The 19,091-nt window shown below is 42.7% G+C and overlaps 1 protein-coding gene across 6 annotated transcripts in view; it reads left to right on the top strand.

The window, feature by feature from the left end:
* Window positions 1–19,091, top strand: part of FGF12 (fibroblast growth factor 12) — a 585,576-nt gene that overhangs the window by 305,860 nt on the left and 260,625 nt on the right. Inside the window, exon 1 of one of the 6 annotated variants that reach the window (XM_043874193.1) lies at window positions 5,352–6,371. The exons of 4 other annotated variants lie outside the window; for them this stretch is intronic. In XM_043874193.1, coding sequence (XP_043730128.1) covers window positions 6,173–6,371 — 199 coding nt within the window. In that variant the 5' untranslated portion in view covers window positions 5,352–6,172. Of the gene's footprint in view, window positions 1–5,351; window positions 6,372–19,091 lie in introns of those variants that run through there. One more of the 6 variants, XM_043874194.1, reaches the window with a different exon arrangement.

Genomic DNA, 19,091 nt, shown 5'->3' with positions numbered 1-19,091 from the left:
GACTAAGCAACTTAACCTCTCCATGTGTCAGTTTCTTCATTTATAAAATGAGAATAATGACAGAACATACCTTATAGGGAGGATTCAATGTATCAATAATTGCAAGTCACTTAGAACTCTGCAGGGAGTTTAGCCCTGGCTCACCATAGTTAGAGCTTATATTTCTTATTAAAAGACATTCTTTAAAACGCTGATAATTTCTTTACTTGGGCAATAAGGATACTAACTTTAATCTGTGTCATGAAGAAGAATTAAGTCTTTCTTATTTTGAGAGATGACTAAAACCAGACAAATATATCACATGTAATAATTGTTAAACTGTTGAATAAGGAAATCACATAAAGGAAATAAAGGAAAATCACAAATTATTAGAAAGTAATCATTTGTGCTGCTGTAACCAGCCTATTTTAACTGGCAATCTGGCAGTGAAAAGGAAATCGAAGTACAGCCATTGTGTGGGATATAGCATTCATGGAGAAAAGGTCTTCTTCTACCTGTCAAGCCTGCAGTGTCAGAGGGTGGTGAGCTCATATTCACCAAGCTTTGAGTCAGGGGCCCGACTCAAAGCAGGATCTCAGAGCAGGATGACATACGAGCAGAGCTGGACTCCTTTGTGTTTCCGATAGACAAGGACATTGACAATATTCCACTAATGAAAATTTTATTTGCCATTACAATGTCAAAGTCAATCGTTCATTTCAAGTGGATTTCCAGCCTTTGTTAAATACATTGTGTCCACGAGTGACTGATGATATGCTTGAATCACAAGGTATGTTTTCCTGTTTTGGCAAGCCTGAATTTTATAGCAGGGCTTGCTTTAAATGGATATTTTAATGATGGCATGCTCATTCTAATACTTTACTTTATTATCACATCTTCTTTGAGCCTGCAGCAGCCCAGTTAGATAAGGAACGACTTGTGTCATTGTCATTGATGTATTTTGCAGATGTGGTTTGGAGATTGAATAGCTTGTGCAGTAGCACACAGCAAGTATGACATGAGCCAAATAAGATCATGATGGCATGAACTATAAGCTTTGAGGGCAGGGAGAATAGAGAGATGTATAGAGTTCCTCTTGGTAACTGAAACAGGCCTTGGATGCAATGTGTGCCCAATTCAACCTTTCAAATGAATGAATGGAGTGGTCCTATTTTGATTAGTGGTCCTAGTTTGATTTAGGAGTTGAAAGACTTGGCCTATGAATAAGGGAAAGACTATTCGACATTCTGTTTTTTTTCCCCTTTAAAAATGGAGATGATTTTAAAATATAGAGATGATTAAGACTATGTTTTATTTGTTTGAAGGTAGGTCAGAAATATAAATATAATTAACCTTTCAATGTGTATCTGGCAACTTTCTCCAAGTAATTCAACTGCTTCCACGTATGATGTTTTCAAAACTGTAAATGGAAATTATCAAGTTGTGTTAAAAAAGCATAAAAGCCAAGGTATTGTTATCCCTGAGATATTGCCCTTCAAAATGACCTGATTGTTTTAATTAAATCATCAGTGGGTTGATTTAATTTCCTCCTGACTGCTCCCTCCCACCCCCAAATGCAAAAAGATATCAGAAATGTCTTATTAACCATGAAGGAAAACTTATGAGACTTAGTGGCCTAGGAAGGAAAGTAATGAATTTCTGAATATGAAAAAGATTAACTAGGGTATTGCTTCTGATCTTAAGAGCCTTGTACATAGGTTCTATGTAACTTCTCAGATTTTCCTAGATTAACTTCTTCTCATTGGACAAATGAAGAAAATGATGCTGTTGATAACTTAAAGTGCTCAACAGCTAAAATGCACCCTGACAATAGCTGCAGTAGTACAAGGGAAAAAGTAAAGTCTTTGTTGTTTAATTGAATCAAAAACACCACATTCTTTTAGTAGAGATCTAAAGACATGAAGTGTCACTTTCAGGAAGCTAGCATTTATTGTTTTCATTTTGTTCTATAAATGCCTAACGATGCTGTCAAGACAGGGAAAACTTCAAACAGTGAGTGTTATCTGCTTTTTTTCTCTTCTCTCATCACCCTCTTCTATTGTGTGCTGCTACACTGGTTACCTTCTGCATTGAAACATCTTCGTATGTCATAAACCCACAGGAAAAAAAAAAATCAACACACTCAAAGATTAGAGAACACACATTCCCTTTCCAGGCCTGTTTTGGTGGGCGTAGAACTGCAGTTCTAGTGAAGTATATTAATTTTTTGAGAGTCTGAGTTTATTTCTCTCTTCTAGGATTTTGTATTATTGAAAAATGTACCCCTGTATATCTATATCTATATATCTCTCAAACTCTGACACCTGAAGAACTTATTAAAAACTTAAAATTCCTGGGCTCTACTCATAGATATTCACATTCTGAGAAACCATCAGGAATCTACATTTAAAAAAAAGCATCTCAGAAGAATATCATGCTTTCTCTTAAAAAAAATAAACACTGTCATCATCTCTTTTACTCATTTGGCATTTTCCACTTTTCAGAATGCTTGCACATACATATTCAGTTCTGGGAGGTAGATGGGACTGATTGTCCCCATTTTGAGGATAAGAAAAAGGCTCAGAGTTTAGCAGTGATTTCTTCAAGGCCTCACTGTATACTCCTCTCTTGCCCTTTTCTCTGGATTCCTCACCTTAGCTGACCTTTTTCTTTTTGAGTATTGAACTGCAAGAGGCAAGGAGCCCCCAGAGCCAGCCAGTACTATTTGTGCCTGCCTTCCTCAAGAATGAGACAAGGCTTGTGGCAGCCAAGGAAGGAAAATAGATAATTTTATCTGTAAAATGTGAACACTTCCCTAATTGACAGTGTTACCAACTGATTTTCAGTAATTTCCCTTACCACGTTCAGATGTACTTTTGAAAATGTATTTGGCTGGCTTCACTTTTGGAGAAGAGGGCTGTGTGTGTGCACGCGTGTGTGTGTGTGTGTCCGTGTGTGTGTGTATCTCTCTCCCCTGTCTGTTATATATTGTCAGAATCCCAAGTTCACTCCCCTTATGCAGGCAACCTGAACTGCTGCAGGGGATGTGTGCTTCCCATTGACAGTTGGGATTCCCCCCTCAAGGCGCCTTGCCTATTTAATCCTCCTCCAGATGTCTGCCCCTTAAACCCGTCTGCCTGTACTGTACCCAGCGGCAGCATGAAAGGTCCGGGCCCCCAGACGAAGTGGGGCTGTTTAACAGTGCTTGTGCTAAACAACTTCATAGGCCTCAGTTCTCATTCTGCTAGGAATCTGGAGGATTCCTGGGCCCTCTCCAGGACCCACATCCATTCTCAGTAGTTTCCTTGACATTCATGTTCCTTGCCCACTATTAGGGTATTTCCAGCATACATCTGTTTCTGCTTGGAAATCACTCGTTAAATCTTTTGGCACTACCCTGGTGGCTTATGGAACCGTCTGTTAAGGGGAGGGCCTAAGGATATTTGAAGACTGGTTGAAGAATGATACTTAGTATCACAACAGCCACTTCCAGACCTTAGCATGGCTACTCCTTTATGTTTCCAAAATTTTTCATGCTGCATTTTAGCTTAGGTGACATTTTCTCCTCTGCTGAGTTTTGTGTAGTGTCCACCGGTCACCACAAGCACTCCTGGAGACCTGACTGCCCTCCAGAGCTGGCTATTGACTGCCCTTGCCCACAGTCACCCTCTCCACCTGCATCCTCCCCTCTGTGCAGAGTGCTCACCTGGTCCCTCATTTTAGGGACTGAGTCTGTTTTGCAGCTTTCCGGAGGATGGAACCCAGAAATCTGGGTTCCTGGAATGTGGAAACACTTTTTCCTTTTCCAAAATGAGCTGAAGGTGGGCCCAAGGGGCCATCGTTACTTTCTCTAGTGTCTCCTACCTTCCATTCAAAGCAGAATTCTTTGTGCTCCAGCTTATTGGAGAGACTGCAGACCAATTTCTCTCAATTCCCCCACCCCTAACCTCTCTTTGTGCACCGGGGTCCTTTAACCGGTCGGTGGTGTTTTCTCTCGGGGGAGGGATGTGACTGAGCCGATTCGAGTTGCAGTTGTTTCGCTCTGCCTCTGAGAATTTCTCATCCAAACCTCAATCACGTAGGATTGCGTAGAGAGGAGAAAAGGGGAGAGACAGAAGACGGAGAAGGGGGAGAGGGGTGACGGGAGGGAGGGGGAAGAGTCTGGGAGCCGAGGGCGCGAGGGAGGGGAGGAGGCTCCGAGCGCGCTGCGCTTCCCTGCGCTCCGGGAGCTTGGCCCCACCTGGGCGCTCCCGAGCTCGCGGCGGGTGGGCGAGCATTGCCAAAGGTGCTTTGGCGGCCTCCCGCCCTTCGTCCCACCCTCCGTCTCGGTGGCGGTAGTCCCTGCCTGGAGTTTCCTGCGGAGCTAGCGCTCCAGCCGAGCGAACCGGCTAGGCGGCGGCGGCGGCGCCCAGGAGCCGGTGCGGCTCGGCGTGCCGGGAGCCTCAGCCCCCGAATGGGACTCCGCGCGGAGCGCCCCCTCTGGGGCCCAGGGAGGCGGCGGCGGGGGGCACCCCGCTAGCCCGCGGCTCTGAGCGGCCACCCGCGCAGCGAGTTGGGCGAGTAGACGGCAAACCGCACCTGCTTCCTGGCCCCGGCCCCGGAGTCTGCGTCCGGCCCCCAGGGCCCGGGTGGTGCGCTCGGCCGCCTCCTGACGCGCCCAAGCCCGGCGGCCCAGGGACCCCGCTTTCGCCCCGGGCGCCAGACCATGGTGGGCAGCTCCGGAGCGGAGCCGCAGCCGCCTGGAGCCGAAGTCGCCCGCAGCCAGCCCCCGCCCCACCCGAGCCGCCGCGCGGGTATTCGCAGAGCGCTGGTCACTTCCTTCCTCGGCCGGGATGGGCCGCGCGGGACGGAGTGATCGGCCTCGCGTCGGGCGGGTAATCCCCATCTGATCTGCTGCCTGTGAGCTGTCGACTGCCGAGCCGCGCGAGCCTGGGGGGCCGGGGCAGCGCGGCGATGACCTGATCCCGAGCCCCCTCCTTCCCTGGCTGTCTCTGAGCCTGTGCGGAGAGCGGCTCGGTGCGGCGGCCCCGGGCGGACCATGGCGGGGAGCTCCAGTTAAAGGCGTGTGGGCGCCGAGCTGGAGAAGACACCTTCGGCATCGCTGCCTTTTGAGGGGGCTTATTTAAACTACTGAGTCATTCCAGATTTAGGATTCCCTAAATAATCACCAACTGTGCCCATCTTGTGCCAGAGAGAAAGCGGAAAGAGAAAGAGCGCCCGCTCTTTGGGACCCCGCGTCTCCGCGGCGCTCGCCTCTCGCGGGTTTCTCCCGGAGGGTGCCTGGCCCTGGAGGATCTCCCTCCCTCCCTCCTCCTTTCCTTCCCTCCCCTTCCCTCTTGCCCTCCTCCTCCCTCGCCTCCCGCTCTCTTTGCAGCGCTGCTGGCGGGGAGTCGCGCTCGCCGCAGCTGGAAACATCTGCCCCGCCAGGCGCCCCTACCCCGACTCCAGCTAACCGCTCCCACTTCGCGCCTCTCGGAATTCCAGAACTCGGGCGGCGGGCCCCCGGAGAACCGCAGCCGGGGCGATGCATTCGGTAGACCTCACCCAGCCGGGACGGACCTCCTAATCTCCAGAACTGCGGGCCGCAGGGAGTTAAATTGCTGCCTTCCTCTCCTCTCTTGCGGTTGGTGGCTTGTTTTCTAAAGGAACGTTTTATTCACTTTTTAGCATTTTCTACCGGGGGCACGCTACCCGCCGCGGTCCAGACTCTTGCTTTGTAAACGGGTTTTCTATGTATGTGTGTGTAGATATACTTTGGACACCTTGCAACGCTTGCGCCTCTCCGACAGGGGCACGGCTTGTTGTTTTGGACATCCTTCTTCCCTTTCCACTTGGTACTCCGAACGCAGTGTGACCAAAGTCCCCACTGCCCCCTTGGACGCGGATCGCCTGGGGGTGCAAGTTTGGGATGCAAGAGTCTAGTTAACAGGAAGGCCTGGGACCGCCCCGCCCCCGCCGCCAGAGGTTGGGGAAGTTTACATCTGGATTTTCACACATTTTGTCGCCACTGCCCAGACTCTTGACTAACCTTGTGGGCGCCGGGTTTTCAGTACTGCAGCCTTCTCAAATATTAGCACTGCCTCCCCGCGCCTGCCCTGTCCCTCCAGGCCGCCGAGGTCCTGCCCTCGCCCCGGCGGAGCGTGATCCCGAGGGCGCAGTGGAGCCCGGGGCCTGGGGCCCGCGCTGAGCAGCTATGGCTGCAGCGATAGCCAGCTCCTTGATCCGGCAGAAGCGACAGGCGAGGGAGTCCAACAGCGACCGGGTGTCGGCCTCCAAGCGCCGTTCCAGCCCCAGCAAAGACGGGCGCTCCCTGTGCGAGAGGCACGTCCTCGGGGTATTCAGCAAAGTGCGCTTCTGCAGCGGCCGCAAGAGGCCAGTGAGGAGGAGACCAGGTCAGTAGAAGCCCTAACGGTGGGCTCCCTAGGGGCTAACACCCCCCTCCCCTTCTGCAGAGCATCTAGGGGCATTCATGGAAGAGAACCAGGATCCTCCTCTTCCATTCTGGCCCTCGTTCTCCCACAATTTTCAGTTAGATGTCAGTCACCCTCTGTTAGCTAATAGCTTCTTGCCCCATATTCAGGAAAACACTTTATACCTCGATGAAACCACGGTTTGATAAGGATGAGAGTTACATATTTACATGCTCGTTGTCCCATAGAGCCTATAGAGTCCTTGAGGGCAGTGGCCACCTCATTCTCCATTTCTGTTTCTCATACATCCCATCATCTGTCCATCCATCTATCTATCCATCCATCCATCCATCCATCCACCCACCCAGTGTTTAATCTACCTCCTGAGAACCTAAATGTAAATAAACATTCCTTCCTATATCTCTCATAACACAGTGCGATCTTAACATAATAGACAGTAGGCACAAAATGAACTTAAATTTATTGTCTTTTTCTAACTCTTTCTTTGGCAACACATGATGTGGCATCTTCCTCATGTTTCTGATCGATTTCTCACTTGCCCGTTTTCACCCATGCCCTTTCACTTCTTTTCACCCAGACCTCCTTTTCTTATTCTCTTCCAACTGCTTCTCTCCTTGTTCCCAATGGCTCTGCTCATTAACTTTTCTGTCTTGTTACTCCCATCTTTGCACACTCACACTTTTGGGACATTTACGGAACAACAGTATCTGCAGTTTGGTCTCAGTGAGTGTAAAGGAAACTTTAGACTTATCAGAGATCTTAGCCTAGCCTTTCTGAAGATAATTCTTTTCTTTGGCTTTAAACTCAAATGGTTAGTCTTTGCTGTATCTCTGTTTACAAAGGGAAATTGGATACCTCAAAATTTCAGTGATTATCCCCAATTTAAGCCAGGCTATCTTGAGAGAAAGAAAGCAGAATTTCCAAGGTCTGTGCTTCCCTGGGTGTGGCCCACAGGGTCATTTGCAATCTGCAGATGATTAACCCTTGCTGTGGACAAGAAAGCAAACACAGTCTAGAAGGAAAGCTTGCTCAGTGAACAGTTGACTAGTTTAGGTTCGCATCTCGGCAACTCTGATTGTGATGTTCTCTTGGGTTTCAGGAATGAAGCATATGGGCTGGGGTCATTGGGTAAAGAAAACACTTGAAAAGTCTGGACAAGTGGCGCTCAGAATTAGTTTAGAAATTTGGATTAAGCCTTGTAAAGAAGCTGTTCCATCTCATTTTTCCGTTGAGTTTTCATGACATTATTCATTCCATAGTGGGCTCTTTTTCTTATCCCGTGATGTTGATGAAATAGTAAATTTCAGGATCTTAAGTTACGATCTTAAGGCAGAAGCTACTAAAGTCTCTTATTTTATATTCAGTTAGTATGGCCTGTTTATTGTATAAAAGGAAGATATGTACAAAATACTAGACTTAACTCTGCACAGTAAATAACTCATATTAGGGGAAAATGAAATTCTTCATATTGTCGTGCAAGCATCATTTGGGGGCCATCTTCTCTCAGGGCTTATGTGGTCTACAAAGAGCTTCAAGGCTCTGAATTCCATGTGACTTTGATATTTCAGTCTCTGAACTATGTTCTTGCACTCCAGTTTTTGTGAATAGATTCTAGTCAGCCTGCTTATTAACGAACAAGGGTAATCTAAATGTTAGGTGGATTGTTTTTGTGAATGGATAATATAAACTTACCTGATCTTTGTTGAAGTTGACTTGGAGACCAGTGATTCGCATGGCTTAATTAAGGAAACTGCTTCCTGTGGCCTTTTCTTGGCATCTCATTAGAAAATATAGACTTTGAGGAAATTGCTGAGTTTATTGTTTTTTCATTGCTCATTTAATCTTTTCCTCTTTTTCATCTACTTAGTGTACATTTTGGCAAAGAGGATCATGACTGGTGGATTCCTTTAGCTTAAGTGTCACAGTAATAATCTGACAAAGAGATGACAGGACCTGTTAAGAGATGCTGAGTGCAAGGGCAACATGCCTGTATCTGTCCACTGTGGACTTGAGTTTGTTATGAAGCTTAGCTTAGAAGAATTGGGAGCATAGGGTGCAACAAAACTTTTGGGGAAGATGATAGTATCTGTTACCATTACTAACAAAGCCAAATAACTAATCTCTTGATTTGCTGTCAGTGACCATGATTCACATAGCTTGAGATGAGCCTATTTATAGAGAGATGGCACCTTTCACATGTCAATTCTCCAGAGAGAATTCTTTAGCTGGATTGGGAGGAAGTTGCTAAACACCAAAAGGAAAAAACTATTTGAGCAAATCTATTTTATAAGCTCTTTGATGTTATGTTCACTTAATATTTGATTTATCCTTTAAACTCACTAAATGGCCTGCCAGCCATTTCCTGTGAAATACAAACTGAGTCACAAATGGTAAAGTGGTGAAATGGAATAACTCGTCATGATAATTTCCACTCTGAATTTGTGTCACTGAGACACAAGTTTCATGGGCCAGACTTGCCAGGGGAGAGAGCCTGAGACAGTGAACTAAGTCAGGTATTGGATGGGAAAGGCCACAGTTGTATTTCTGATTTCAGGGCTGACATACTGAGAGTCTCTTAATCCTTGCATTAGCTCACCAGGTTCCAGTACATACGATGGTGAAACCGCATAAATGCAGAGGGGATACTGAAATTACACGGTGAAGGTCGCAGATTTTAAAATCATGATATTGCATTATGAAAACATGAGAACTGGCAGGGCCAGCTCTCCCATCACAGAGTTCCAGGACCATAGGGTGCCTCGGATGCATTGTGAATGCCATCCCTGGAGCACAGTGGTGGCTTACCCTGGGACTGTGTAGCAAAATGCAGCCTTAGATAAGAAACCTTTGAGTCAGAACAAGTTGGTGTTTTATACAAGATTGCACAGTTTAGATTGTGGTAAGATTGGGGCTAGAACTTGATCCAGTTGATTTTTCTTGCCTGTGTATTTCACAACACAACACAAAAAAAAGTAGTGTGATGTACTGCGTGTCCTCTATCAAAGAATGTGAATAATTTTATAGATTATTATTTTTCCCATTAAGGATTGTTATTATTATTTTGTAATTAGAACAATTATGTGGTCTTATAGAGGAAATAGCTGGCAGAAGGAGACATAAGCTAAGTCAAACAATTGGGGTTCTAAAATGACCATCCTACAGCACTGTGCATATAGAAGTAAATCCCACAGTGACGACATACAGATAGCGCAGGAATACTTAGTCCCATAGTACTGTGTGGACTGTAGGTCTTTGGAAGTGAAATGTTGGAGACCTAGAACTGGCACATTGGCTTAGGTCACTGAACCATAGAAAAGCCTTTAGAACATAAGAAAAGAACATTCTTACAGTCCTTATTACTTGAGTTATTATTTATATGTGAAATGCCTGTATGAGCTGCTCGGATATTTGCTTGAATGTTGATACCACTTAATTTGCCATGTGAATTACATGGCTTACTCAATTCCGGCATTTGTTTTACTCTTGAATAGAAACACCTGAACAAATGATTAACTCTAGAATTATTTCTGTTTTTCACTCAAGAGTTGCTGCATGTAATAGATAGCATTCCCCATCAGGAAGGGAGAAGTGTTTATAGAATCTGTAAATGTTGGAGTGGCCAGGAACCTTGGAGGTCATTAGTATCACTTTTTGAGTTTTCAAATGAAAGTCTCTCTGTAAAGCACAGAGTAATTAGATAAGCTTAAATCTATGTATTTTAATCAGTGTTTTTATTATTTTTCTGTAATTTAATTCTTTCCCTTAAACTGGGGCATTAAAAAAAATCAGTAATCAATAAAATTCCTCACCCGAAAACCATTAGATAGCTTTCATAGCTTAAGTTTTGGATTTTATATTACTTTTGTTTTAAAGAATGATGTAGTATGTTTATAATGACTGGATAAAATAAATCAAAGAAGTGATTATAATTTTACTAAATTTTGTTGATTTTCATTTGTCTTATTTTTCTCAGTTCTTGTTTCTACTTGTTTCTGAGTCCTTGTTTCTGTTATAAAAATTATGGTTAATCAAAATATTTTAGTATTTTTCCAACTTGTTTTGGTGGATGTATGCTATTTAATAGCATACTCATTCAGTATTTTACTATCAAACATATCCTTTGACAGTGACAAAGGAAACATCATAAAATAAAAACTTCAAGAAGAAAACTGACAAAAATGGGGGAAATGCTTGATCATGTGACTTAAAGAATATAAATTACATTTTTATAAATTGTAATCATTCTGGTCAATATATAGATCAAGAATACATTCACATGACAAGTGATACTTTACATTTATAGCAAGTAGTTTTATTGTATTTTCTCTTTTAAAAGTATGACTCATGTCTGAACTACAAAATCAGCCTAATTAAATGATATTTGGCTTGATGCTTGTTTGAAAAAAACAAGCTTTCCTTTTTAGAAACCCACCCTAGGGTTTAAAATGATATTTTGTGTATGTGTGTGTTGTAATCTTCTTTTCTCTACAGCAGTGCATTCTCATAATTATGTTTCCATTGTAAGAACATTTTAAAATAGTAGGTACTGTGATCTCTTGATTTCTTTCATCCCACAGAGATCTCATCAAGCCATAACTCAGGATTAAGTCTTTATAGTTTTAATGAAGTTGATATTGAACAGAGTTAGAAAAACAATTTGTAGGAAATGAGGCAGTCTGTATTTGAGGAAGCAATAGGAATATTTTGGAAGATCTTTAGAAACTAAAGCTTTGTCTCTTCCAAGTGTAGTTTAAGGAAAGTACTGGACTTACTAATAAAAAACTACATAGCTTTTATTCTTGTTGAGAGCATATTTTTGTATAGATAGTACTGTATTGATTTAGTTTGGGAAATTTGTTAATAGTGATTACTTTTTTCTCATCTCTTTTTTTGAGTACTTTGTCATAGTGTTGTATTCACTATGACTTTCATCTGAATTATTATATATTTTGTGAGAACTCTCATTAGAACTCTCTATTTAGACATAAGAGACCAAGTTAATGTACGACATTTTGAATTCTATCTGATGGCCTACTATCAGGCTACATGACTTTACTTGTTATCCAAAGAGAAATGAAGCACATCTAACGGGCTCTGATTCCAAGGTCACTTTCTAAGCATCCGTGAGAGGGAGGAGTCTTAGAATGCAAAATATCTATAAGTTAACCATATATAATAATACCTTCCTTGATGATATAACTTCAAGATTTACAGAATTTCTTTACAACTTCTGCTCCTTTAATTCTTCATAGCAGTCTACTGGCATGATACCGTCTTTGAAATAAAACTAAGCTTCAAAGTAGTAGACAGACTTGTTCAGGTTCATGGAGTCACAGAGTGGCTAAACTGCTCCAGGACCTCCAGCCCCCACCCTGCAGATCGTCTTTATCTCCCACCAACTTGAGCTAAGGAGACAGAATCTGAATAATTCAGTGAGATTCAAAGCTGGGACACTCCAGTTGGGGGAATCAGATAAAGAGTTGAAGGAATTATGGAGCATCATGTTGCTTTGCTCTGGGTATATCTAGAGCCCCCGGGAGCATCTCTTGTGAGGAGGAGGAGTAAAGCGGGGAGGCTGGGGAAGGCCTCCAGGTACTGAAGAAGCGGTCCTGTGGCTATCTTGTCATGTGCAGTTCCCAGGCTCCTAGCTGGGATGTTCCTCTCTGCTTGTGGGAGCCTAGGAGATGTCAAAGGCTGCCACCTGGGGCCCCTAAGGACTCACTGGGAGACTCAGGTCCGGAGGGGAAGACTCTCTTCACTGTAAACATAAACCATTGCTTCAGATGTTTTCAAATGCAAAGAGGTTAATAACAAAGGCAAGAGAGCCCTGTAGGATTTAGTGTTTAAAATCTTTTTTTTAATTTTAATTTTTTTTACAGTGAGTGTTGACTGTGTAGCAGAGTGATTAAGTACATGGATGTTGGTGTGGGATCGGAATCCAAATTCTGGAGATACTATTTGTGAGAACATTAGGCAAATTTCTTAACATCTTTGAGCCTCAGTGTGCTGATTTGTAAAATGAAAGTACTATCTCTAGCATTTGGCTAGGAAAGATTTCTCTGAGGAAGAATCATTTAAGCTGAGTTCTGAAGGATGAGGCAGGCAGAGAAGGGTGGAAGATGTTCAAGGCAGAAGAGAAAAACTTGCAAGAGATTGAGGTGAGGAGGTATTCGGTGCTTTAGAAGTATAGCTGGATTGATGGGAGCAAGTGGTCCAGGTGACGTTGGAAAGCTTGGCAGGGCAGCGTTGTGCCGGGCCTTGGAAGCTTGCAGAGAGATTTTAATCTAGAATCCAAAGAGAGTCAGAAGTAGGGGGTGATATAATCTGGTCTGTATATTTAAATGGACACTGTGGGTTTGGAGAGGAGAGTGGATTATAGGGGAGCCAGAGGGGAAGTTAAGGAATCATAAGGCGGCAAGGGAAGCAGTTTGGAACAGCAGTTCTCAAAGTGTGGTACACAGGCCCTGGAAGCTCCTTGGGGACTTTTTAGTGGGTCCACAAGGTTAAAACTAGGTTCATAATGATATTTCCTAATACTAATTACTCATCTTTTTTCACTCATTGTCTTAAGTGTCCAGTGTGATTTTCCAGAGGTTATATGATATATCCACTATCATCCAAAAAGGCTATTAAAATTTCTTTTCTTTAAAACTACATGTCTATGTAAGGCCAGGTTATCTTTATATGCTTAAGCCACAACATCTACAAGAGATTAAATGAGGAAGCAGGTTTGAGAATCCAGCTGATTTCTGTTAAGGCAGACATAACAGAAATTTGAAAACATATAAATTATTTTTCACTCATTTTTGTTTTGGAAAACCGTTATGTTTCATTAAAACACCTGTTTGTTTAATATATGATGGGCTTGTTTTTAATGAATGTTTGAAACATTTTGTCATAATTTCTAAACACAGTAAATATTGAAAGATATAGGCCACAGAAACAAAAGCTCTTTGAGATACTCAATAATTTTTAGGAGTGTAAAAGCATCCTGAAACCAGAAAGTTGGAGAACCACCAGTCTTAAGGTATAGATAATGTTGACACAGAACATCATGGCAGTGGTCATGGGTATGAAGAGTAGATGGAGGTAGAATCAGCTGAGCCTGGTAGTAGATAGATATGAATCAAAAGCATGTAAGGTGTCTGGATGATTGATTTCTGGCTAAACAATTCAGTAGTGAGTGGTGCTAAGATGCAGGAAAACTAGGGGAGAAGCAGGGTTGGTACATGTCAGATGCATATCCTTCCCCAATTACAAAGCACTGCAGAATGCTAAGGTGGAAAATTGGGTGATAGTATTATTTATTGTTTAGTAGTTTTACAATATAGTGAAGATCCTGAATACCCCTTCTGTGTGAGGCTATCTACTTTATTCTTGAACTCTTTAGGGAACTTATTTTCCTCCGTTGATCTATAGCTACTACCTTGTAAGGGTAATCCTATAAGCAAATATGTTTTAGGCAGAGAAAAGCACTGTGTGTGTGTGTGCTCAGTTGTGTCCGACTCTTTGTGAGCCAATGAACTGTAGCCCCCCAGGCTCCTCTGCCCATGGAATTTTCCAGGCAAGAAATACTGGAGTGGGTTGCCATTTCCTACTCCAGGGGATCTTCCTGACCAAGGGAGTGAACCAGAGAAGAATATTAAGAAAAGTCAGAAATCTAAATAGTTCTTTCTTAGTCCTTTAAAATCGAAACAAAGTATTGTGTGTTAAAGACACTTGACATAGTTCAGTCCTGAATGTATTCTGAATATGACTTTTATACATGTGGAATCTAGGTGGACTTTATACATGAGCCTGGGTTAGATTCAGTGGTCTTTGCATAATCAAGTGACTGTGACAAGATAAACTTTGTAAAGTTTTCCTTATTTGTCCAACTCTTGTTAGTCATTTGCTTAGTACTTATAGTGGTGCTTATATACCCCCAGTCTCCCTGCTTCTAATCATACTTCTGTTAATGCCTCTCCACTGGAGTTTGTGTACAGTCTTTTCTTAATGACTTTTCAGAGGTCATTAGAGAAACTCTAAGGTCTAAGACCAAATCTAGTTTCCTGGAAGAGAATGACATGGGACGAATAGAATCTGTGGTCAGATCACAAAACGCTAGAGCTTAGAGATTATACAGGCCAGTGATTCTCAGCTCAGCTGCAGAATCAAGTCACCTGTGAGCTTTTGCAGAGTCAAGTCACCTGTGAGCTTTTATAATGTGCTAATGCCACACAACCAGAAAATCTGATTTCTTGTATCTACTCTGGGGCCCAGACATTAGTCATCAGTTTTTCTTGTTTCTTTGTTTCTAACCTCCTAGAAGATTCTAATGTGCAGCTTGGTTGGTGAACAGGTTGGTGAACCTGTTCAAGTCCCATCACTTCATACCTTATGATCCTGAAACAAAAAATAATTATTTTATTCATTAGTGTTTCCCTAGTGACTCACTGGTAAAGAATTTGCCTGCCAATGCAGGAGACACAGGAGAGGCTAGTTCGATCCCTGGATCAGGAAGATTTCCTGGAGAAGGAAAACTCACTCTAGTATTCTTACTTGGGAAACCCATAGACAGAGGAGCCTGGCAGGCTATAGTCCATGGGGTCACAGGGGAAAGACATGACATAGCGACTACACAACAATAAAGAACCTTTAGAATACATTTATGCTGTCTAGACACTGCACACAGATTTTAATTCCAATGATGATCCTTGCCTTTTGCTTGTTGTTGTGTTTAATGGCTTCCAAAACCTGAGCCACATTGTGTGTCTGTGTGCCTCATCTTCCTCACCAGCACGTGTGTTCCCGAGGACAGGACCTGGGCCCTGTTCATCACTAAATTCTCAGCACTAGCATCTTGCCTGCGTTACTGCAATTCTTTGATCTCTGTTAAATAAATGAGGACTCATGGAACCTTACGTTTATGGCCAGCCTCAGAGCAAGAGGGATACTGAAGTTAGTATCTCCAGTTCTCACACAAGGATGCTGAGATACAGTAAGCCTGGGGCTTCTCAAATCTGTAAGACTAGTAAGAAGTAGAGTCTGCATTTGAAGTCAGGTTTGTTTTTCCTAGTTCACTTTCCTTTCTACTCTGCTAGCACTGGAAATGAGCCTCAGTGTCTTTCTTTGAAAAATGATGGTACCATATTAAAGGATATTTAAGGGCTTTTTAGTTTGACAAGTTATTGAATAGCTCCTCTCCTCCCAGGAGGAACACTCATGACTGGGACATGAAATACTCATCTGTTCCCTGCTTCCTACATACATAGCAAATATAAAAAACCGTTTTCCTAGTGTGCTGTTTAGAATGTTCCTAACTATATCCCATGGTTTAATTACCTAAAATGTGCTATTAAACATCTCTTTACCTAAAATATCAGTCTTAATTTCTTTTGACTCCAATTTAGGCCTTACAAAATTGGGAATTAAATCCAGTATACTGCAGTGTTTCAGACATTTTTAAAACCTAAGGTAAAAAGGGGGATTAAAACAAAGTGTGAATGAGATTCAGGAAAGAAAATCTGTGAGCTTCTATAAATTATTATCGAAAGAAAAAAACAAAAATTTCTAGAAGATGTATTTTTTTTATTGTTACTGGTGACTTGAATGTTTTATTTTAGTTTTGGGAATTCAAAAGATGACCCAGATCACCTTTACAGTGCCCCAGAATCAGATAATACTCCTCAATAATTAAGATTGGGGCCAAAATTTAAATAAGTACCTGAAGTAGGGATCCATAGTCAAATTGTCTGGGTAGAAGAAATGTCAGATTTTTCAAAAAATTATTTATTTTTAAGTTTTTATTTTATTTATTTTTGGCTGCATTGGATCTTTGTTGCTGCACGTGGGCTTTCTCTAGTGGCAATGAGTGCGGGCTGGTCTCTAGTTGGGGTGTGTGGGGCTTCTCTTCTGGAGCACAGGCTCTAGGGGTGCGTGCTCAGTAGTTGTGATGCCTGGGCTTAGTTGCCCTGGGGCGAGTGGGATCTTCCCAGATCAGGAATCGAACCTGTGTCCCCAGCATTGTGTGGTGGATTCTTAATTACTGGACCACTGGGGAAGTGCCAGATTCTGTTTTTAGACAAATAGCTCTGGCTGAGCTGTCCATATGTTACCCATACCATATGTAATCTTATGTTGGGGAGAAGACTTTAAGATAGGAGAGCCACCCAAAATCACCTAAAGAGGACAGAAAATAAAAGAATGGTCAGTGTTTGTAATTAATTTAAAAAATGATGAAAAAAATAATTACAAAATGATGAAAAGACTGATGTGTCAAACTCCAGGGAAACCCAAGTTTCTCATGATGGAGAGAGTTAAAGTTGTGCTATTGTCATGCTTTATTAATTCAGGGAGGACTGCAGTGGATTTTTGCAACCATAATGTAACCATGAAGTGAAGCATAAGTGGCAAATGAGGTGACGGTTCAGAAGCTCAGAATTCTAGAAAGGAAGTCATGTTGGCAGAAGCCTTTGTTTCCTCTAGCCTTCTTGTGGGATATTGCTATGAAAGATTGAAAATTTACTTTCCTTTCAGAATGGTGGAGAGGGTTCCTCTTTGCCTCCTTACTGACCCTCTTTTCTCCTCGTAGGCACCAGGGATCTTCTCTGTAACTTTTGCTCGGGGAAGTAGCTGGTAGCATCTTGAAGCTCTGGTATCCTGAGAGGTCTGCTTACTCCTCTCTCTCTACCTACAGGTTGTGAGAAAAGGCATTAAGGGGGAAAAGCACTTTGAATTCATGCGTTTCTGAGTGCTTCCATGTAATTCTTTTTTTGAGGTTTTTACTGGGCTACATTTCCAGCTTACCACATGGCTTCTTCAGTTTGGATTCCACTCATGGTTCTCCTGGGCTTCTCAGGTGGTGCTAGTGGTAAAGATCCCACCTGCCAATGCAGGAGACATTGAAGACTTGGGTTTGATCCCTGGGTGGGGAAGATCCCCTGGAGGAGGGAATGGCAACCTAGTCCAGTATTCTTGCCTAATCCCATGGTTAGAGGAGCCTGGTGGGTTGCAAAGAGTCAAACATGACTGAAGTGACTTCACGCATGCATGGTTCTGCTAATGGGACCACCATCTTGGTTGGGAACCTGAAGATGGGAGATCCTTGGCACCTGTTACTTTTACCTAAAGCACAGCACAGTTCTGCCTGTTCTTTTTATCATGCTAAGTAATCACATTCAGTCTGAAGCTTTTGTCTCATGCTATTACACGTCTGCACTTGAGGATGGGTAACTGTGACATCAGCCTTGGGAGATCCACGTACTGGGGTATATGACTCAAAGTGTTATTGAGTTTGCATTAGAAAACGTCAGTACTCATTACAATCACCCACCTTATGGGGGAGGGATGTGAGCCTCTGAAGAGGTAAATTAGGTCATGTAACTACAGAAGGCAGAGCAAGCATAGAAGCTAAAGTCTATAAACATAACCCTGTGCCTTACTGCAACACCATAGCTATAGCAATGGGACTTTGCCCACTGCTGGTAGCAAGATTATCCACCTGTTCTTTGTTTTGAGCAATTTAAATGTTGGTAGTTGTTTTTAAATGTCTATAGTCAAGTTATGTTAGCAGATACCTATTGAATGGCTGTGCTTGGGAATGGAATATGGCAATAATGAGGAAGTACCTGTTCTTTTTCTGTAGGGCAATCTATAATTAAGATTTGTTAACTCTGGCCAGATTTGTATTACTGTGTTCCAAGATGTAGGTTTGCTGTATTCTTCTGGACAGTTTATCCTGTAATGTCTAAATTTCAAGAAGAATAACAATAATTATGTAATTTAAAAAATTAGGTAAAATCTTTTAAAAATGCACATGTGCTCAAGACCTGGCTCAGAGCATGCTGTTTGATTATATATGTTATCAACATGAATATGATGCATAATCAAGGTTCTTTCTCTACCCGTCTTCTCATAGTTCTCTAGCCAACTCCAGCCTTGTTGGCATACATGGAACGTTTACAGCATCTGTCCATTTCAGTTCCATAGTTTGTAGTTGTTTTTCCCATGAGGGATGCTGTTAACTTCCACACTAACCTTTCCCTTACCTAGACACAGCCCCTCGTTTCCCAGCGCTGCTGCAGTTCTGCCTGTTATTCCAGGCCCAGCCCAACTCCTATCTTTTCTGCCAGATCTTCTCAGAGCCTTCCAGGTAGAATGATTCACTTCCTGCCCCAGACTTCACTTGTATAGTCATCTGCAGTTCAGTTTGTCTTGTCTTTTACTGTGGGAAGTACCTGTCCCTGTGATTGGAACATGAGTTCCTATAGAAAAAGAGCAAGACTATGTCAATGCTGTCTCCATAGTAAGTGGTCAGAAATAATTCATCCAAATGAAATGAATTCTGTTGGTGACTGGTGGGCTCATGACACCAGCACTAGTCAGATTTCAAGGGACTTTCTGCACAAACGAGAAAATGCTGAGCAGGAAAAGGAATTAGTATTTTTGGCTAATGTTAATTTCATTTTGTTTGATATTGTGATACAATAATATCATTAATCTACGGTCAGTTGGTGTGTAACTATTAGATGAATACTTAGCACTTATGCTTTTCCTTCCTCCCCAACCCAACTCCCAGTTGCCACCCTTGTTTCGCTCGGTATATACTTTTCCTCTTTCCTCTTTCTCAGCAGAGTAGCTACTTATAAAGGGGGAGTTTCTATGGAAATGGTAAAGGAGAGAGGAGCTTTGTATTAATTT

The sequence above is a fragment of the Cervus elaphus genome, chromosome 19 (genome assembly GCF_910594005.1).
Source record: "Cervus elaphus chromosome 19, mCerEla1.1, whole genome shotgun sequence".
Taxonomy (NCBI): domain Eukaryota; kingdom Metazoa; phylum Chordata; class Mammalia; order Artiodactyla; family Cervidae; genus Cervus; species Cervus elaphus.
This window is presented reverse-complemented; position numbering and strand designations above follow the sequence as displayed.